The sequence below is a fragment of the Mesitornis unicolor genome, unplaced genomic scaffold, assembly GCF_000695765.1.
Source record: "Mesitornis unicolor isolate BGI_N332 unplaced genomic scaffold, ASM69576v1 scaffold31394, whole genome shotgun sequence".
NCBI lineage: Eukaryota > Metazoa > Chordata > Aves > Mesitornithiformes > Mesitornithidae > Mesitornis > Mesitornis unicolor.
The window spans coordinates 9,473-12,712 of record NW_010182633.1 but is presented as its reverse complement, the minus strand read 5'-3'; the positions used below and the strand labels follow the sequence as shown (position 1 = coordinate 12,712).

The following is a 3,240-nucleotide window of genomic DNA, read 5'->3' as shown; positions in this document are numbered from 1 at the left end:
GCGGCACAGACCCTCACCCGCCCCACTACGCCCCTCCGCCATGGCCGCGTAACGCCGGGCCCGCAGCGCCGCCCACCGACCTGGAGCGCCGGGGAGGGGCCGGGAGCGCCGGGAGGCGGGGCCGAAGGAGCTTAGGCCGTGGGGACAGGGAGGCGGGGAAGCGGTAATGGAGGGGGGCTGCGCGATCTTAGGGCTCTGTGATAAGAGGAAAAAAACACCTTGGAACACGGCTGTATTCATCACCCTTGTTTATTCTTTTCCCTTAGTTCAAAGCTGACAAATATCCGTAATTCGTTACCAAAGGGCTCAAACCAACTGTTCCCTTCAGCTGGATAAATGTGCAATGCGCCTGTATGGTCTTTAAAGAAACACATGCATTGTAAAAACATAACCAGACAGTGATATAAAACTGGATTTATGTTTACACAATTCTTCCATTTAAGCCAAATACATAAGGTGACATCAATAATGGTCAGAACTCAGGAGTTCAGGAAAAGCACAGATTATGTTGAGAATTTATAATCCAAGGCAGCAAACCCCATACTTGAATCAAAACACCTCATCTAAGGTTCAAACTAAACTAATTCTTACATTGCTGGCTCCGAGGCAAGTTGGACGAATAAATATGTCATTTTTTTCAAAGCAGTGCAGTTGTTAGTTTATTTACTATGTATGAACATTTTAAGATTAAGTAATAAATACAGAAATAGTGCAAACTCTTGTTTTCAGGAAAAACACAACTTGCATCCAAACAACAAATTGAAAGTGTACTGCTGACTGCTGCAATGTGTACGTTGGGTAAAATGCTAAATAAACAGCATTATCCCATGGTGGGGATTCAGGAGCATCAGACAATATTGCTGCCTGCAAATTCCCATTCTCCGGTGCAGGAGATGCTCTGCTTTCCCACGGGGGACTCACGGAGCTCACCCAGTGACAGAAATCCCTTTCCCATTTTATCAGAAATAATGTGAACACCCTCTCTCTCAGAACAGCGTTTATCATCTGAAACTGCACTGAGAACACTCAGAAGACAACAAAACTGAACAAATAAAGAATTGTTGACATTTGGGACCAGTGTAACAAAGATGAAATGTGGCGGGGGCATTTCGATAAAAGACCTATGGATGCTGCAGTGGACAGCACCAAGGCATGCCAGGCGCAGGACTGGCACTCATTCCTCAGCTATTTCCTCGTGGGAGCACGATCCCATTGTACGCAGCTTGTCGGACCCAAAACTTTGCCCTACACCCCCTCTTTCTGGGCATGGGAGTTACAGAAGTGAATTCTGGAGCACCACTGTTTGCCTCTTCGGGAAGTGTTGGGAAACACCAAGTTGCACTCATGAGTGCAGGTGAGATGACCATCCTGCATGGTTGGTTCCACCATGACACAGCCGTGTCCTGTGGGCACCAAAGGGAGAGCTGCCCAGACCTTGTGACACCCACCCTTGGCTCACCCTCACCCTGGGACCTGTCCCACTTCATATTGATCCTGCTCAGGAACTTAAACCAGGACAAACCTTTACCTACAAAAGTCCAATTTCCGCCATTTTCCTTTTCTTTTCGGAGATAACACTTGTCTGACCCCCCTGGCCTGCTCAGGAGCACACAGCCCCTACAGTCACTCTGGGATCCGTAGCATCACCTGGTACCATTCACCTTCACATCTAATTTTGATTTTGCAATTTCACCTAAAGTACTGATAAGCAATTCTCAACCCATCTTTATTAACAAGTTTCACTGGCATCTTCAGAAACAGTGGAACAAAGCTACAAAGTAAAAGCAAACTTTAAAACATCTGTGAATTTAATTTCCCCAGATTATGCAGATGAGAAGTTTTTCCTCAAAGTCAGGAAAAAAAAAAATCAAAATTTCTAGCTATGGAAGAGATGGGATTTAAGTGGCCCATTATTCCAGAACAGATACAGAACTGCAGTGCCTCACATGTCATTAGTCCAGCAGAGATGATCTGGTTAGGACTGGAAGATGCATCCACCTTCAACTACAAATCTCCAATATATTCTTGTATTCTTTGTTCTTAGCCAGAGGTGAAACTGGAAGACTTTTAGTCTGGGCAGTGAAACCAATGTGCTTTTATTTAGTTTGATCGAGTTTGCTGTACTTGAAACAAACTGCGGGAACGCGCCAGGCTGGACAGAGGATCACAGCAGAGGAGATCCACCAACCGCAGGGGTATCACTGGGAAGGGAGAAGGAAAGGGACAGAGGAATTGGCTTCAGCACTCACAGAAGCACTGGGTCACATTGTCCTCTTCTGGACACCTCACTCCTGGTGTCATACAGACACTTTGTACGCACCCATGGCCCCTCCAGTCACTCACAAGCTGCTATTGAGTCAGTTTTTTTCTGAAACATGCAGTAACAAAAGGTCCACAGCCCCCTCTGGAGCAGCAAGCTGCAGATGCAACGCTTAATGACAAGGTAAGAAACACAGAATAGAAAAGGAAATCACGTACTTTTCAAAGGTATTTTAATAATTTTTCAGTAATGATGTACTGTATACATCCACCAGCACCCAGGTGCCCTCTCTGCAGGCACACAGTGAGCTCGCTGCACACCAAGGCAGTCAGGAGGAAGTCACTGCTGACCGATGCAGTGGCCACGTTTCCACTCCACAGCATCCACACCGACTCTGCAGCAGCTCTACCACAGGACTGAGCTCGTTTGATTTATGCGACGGCAAACTGTACACCAGCTCCCTGGGAATCTGGCAAGCCTGTCCTCAACATATCACTTTCAAAGGCACTGATCATCATCTCTTACCCCTAGCTGAGAATAGGCAGATTTTTACCACCGATTTCAAATTTTAGTGACATAGAGGAATGAATACGATCAATTAATTCCCTCTAACAACGGCTCCCAAAGGCCTGCATGCCCTCTCCTTTTAAAACCTGTCTTTGTGCACAGCTGCTGCACTCTCCAGTTTATATCTTCAGGACTCAAGGCTTACAGTATTGTGCGTTACTCTCTAGTCCTACCTTACAGCAATTTTTTGTCAAGAAAGTACCTTGAATGTAAATCAAAATGCTTTGAAACAGCATAAATAAATTAAACAAATGTAATTTGTTTATAAAAATATTTTCTTATAAATCTTTAAAGCTTATAAAAGCCAGAAAATACATTTAAAAGAATCTCTGAAACATTTCATCTTTTGAGGCATGGTTACAGTTCAGAAAGTGAAAAGAAACAAAGCCCACGGACACTTCATGTTTCTCTTC

At 44.9% G+C, this 3,240-nt stretch overlaps 1 protein-coding gene across 1 annotated transcript in view; it reads right to left on the bottom strand.

Moving 5' to 3' along the window:
- Window positions 1-42, bottom strand: part of LOC104540123 (chromosome unknown open reading frame, human C3orf33) — a gene marked incomplete at its 3' end in the record, with an annotated part of 3,489 nt that extends 3,447 nt beyond the window's left edge. Inside the window, exon 1 of the mRNA XM_010183851.1 lies at window positions 22-42. Coding sequence (XP_010182153.1) covers window positions 22-42 — 21 coding nt within the window. The remainder of the gene's footprint in view (window positions 1-21) is intronic.
- Between the last annotated feature and the right edge of the window lie 3,198 nt (window positions 43-3,240).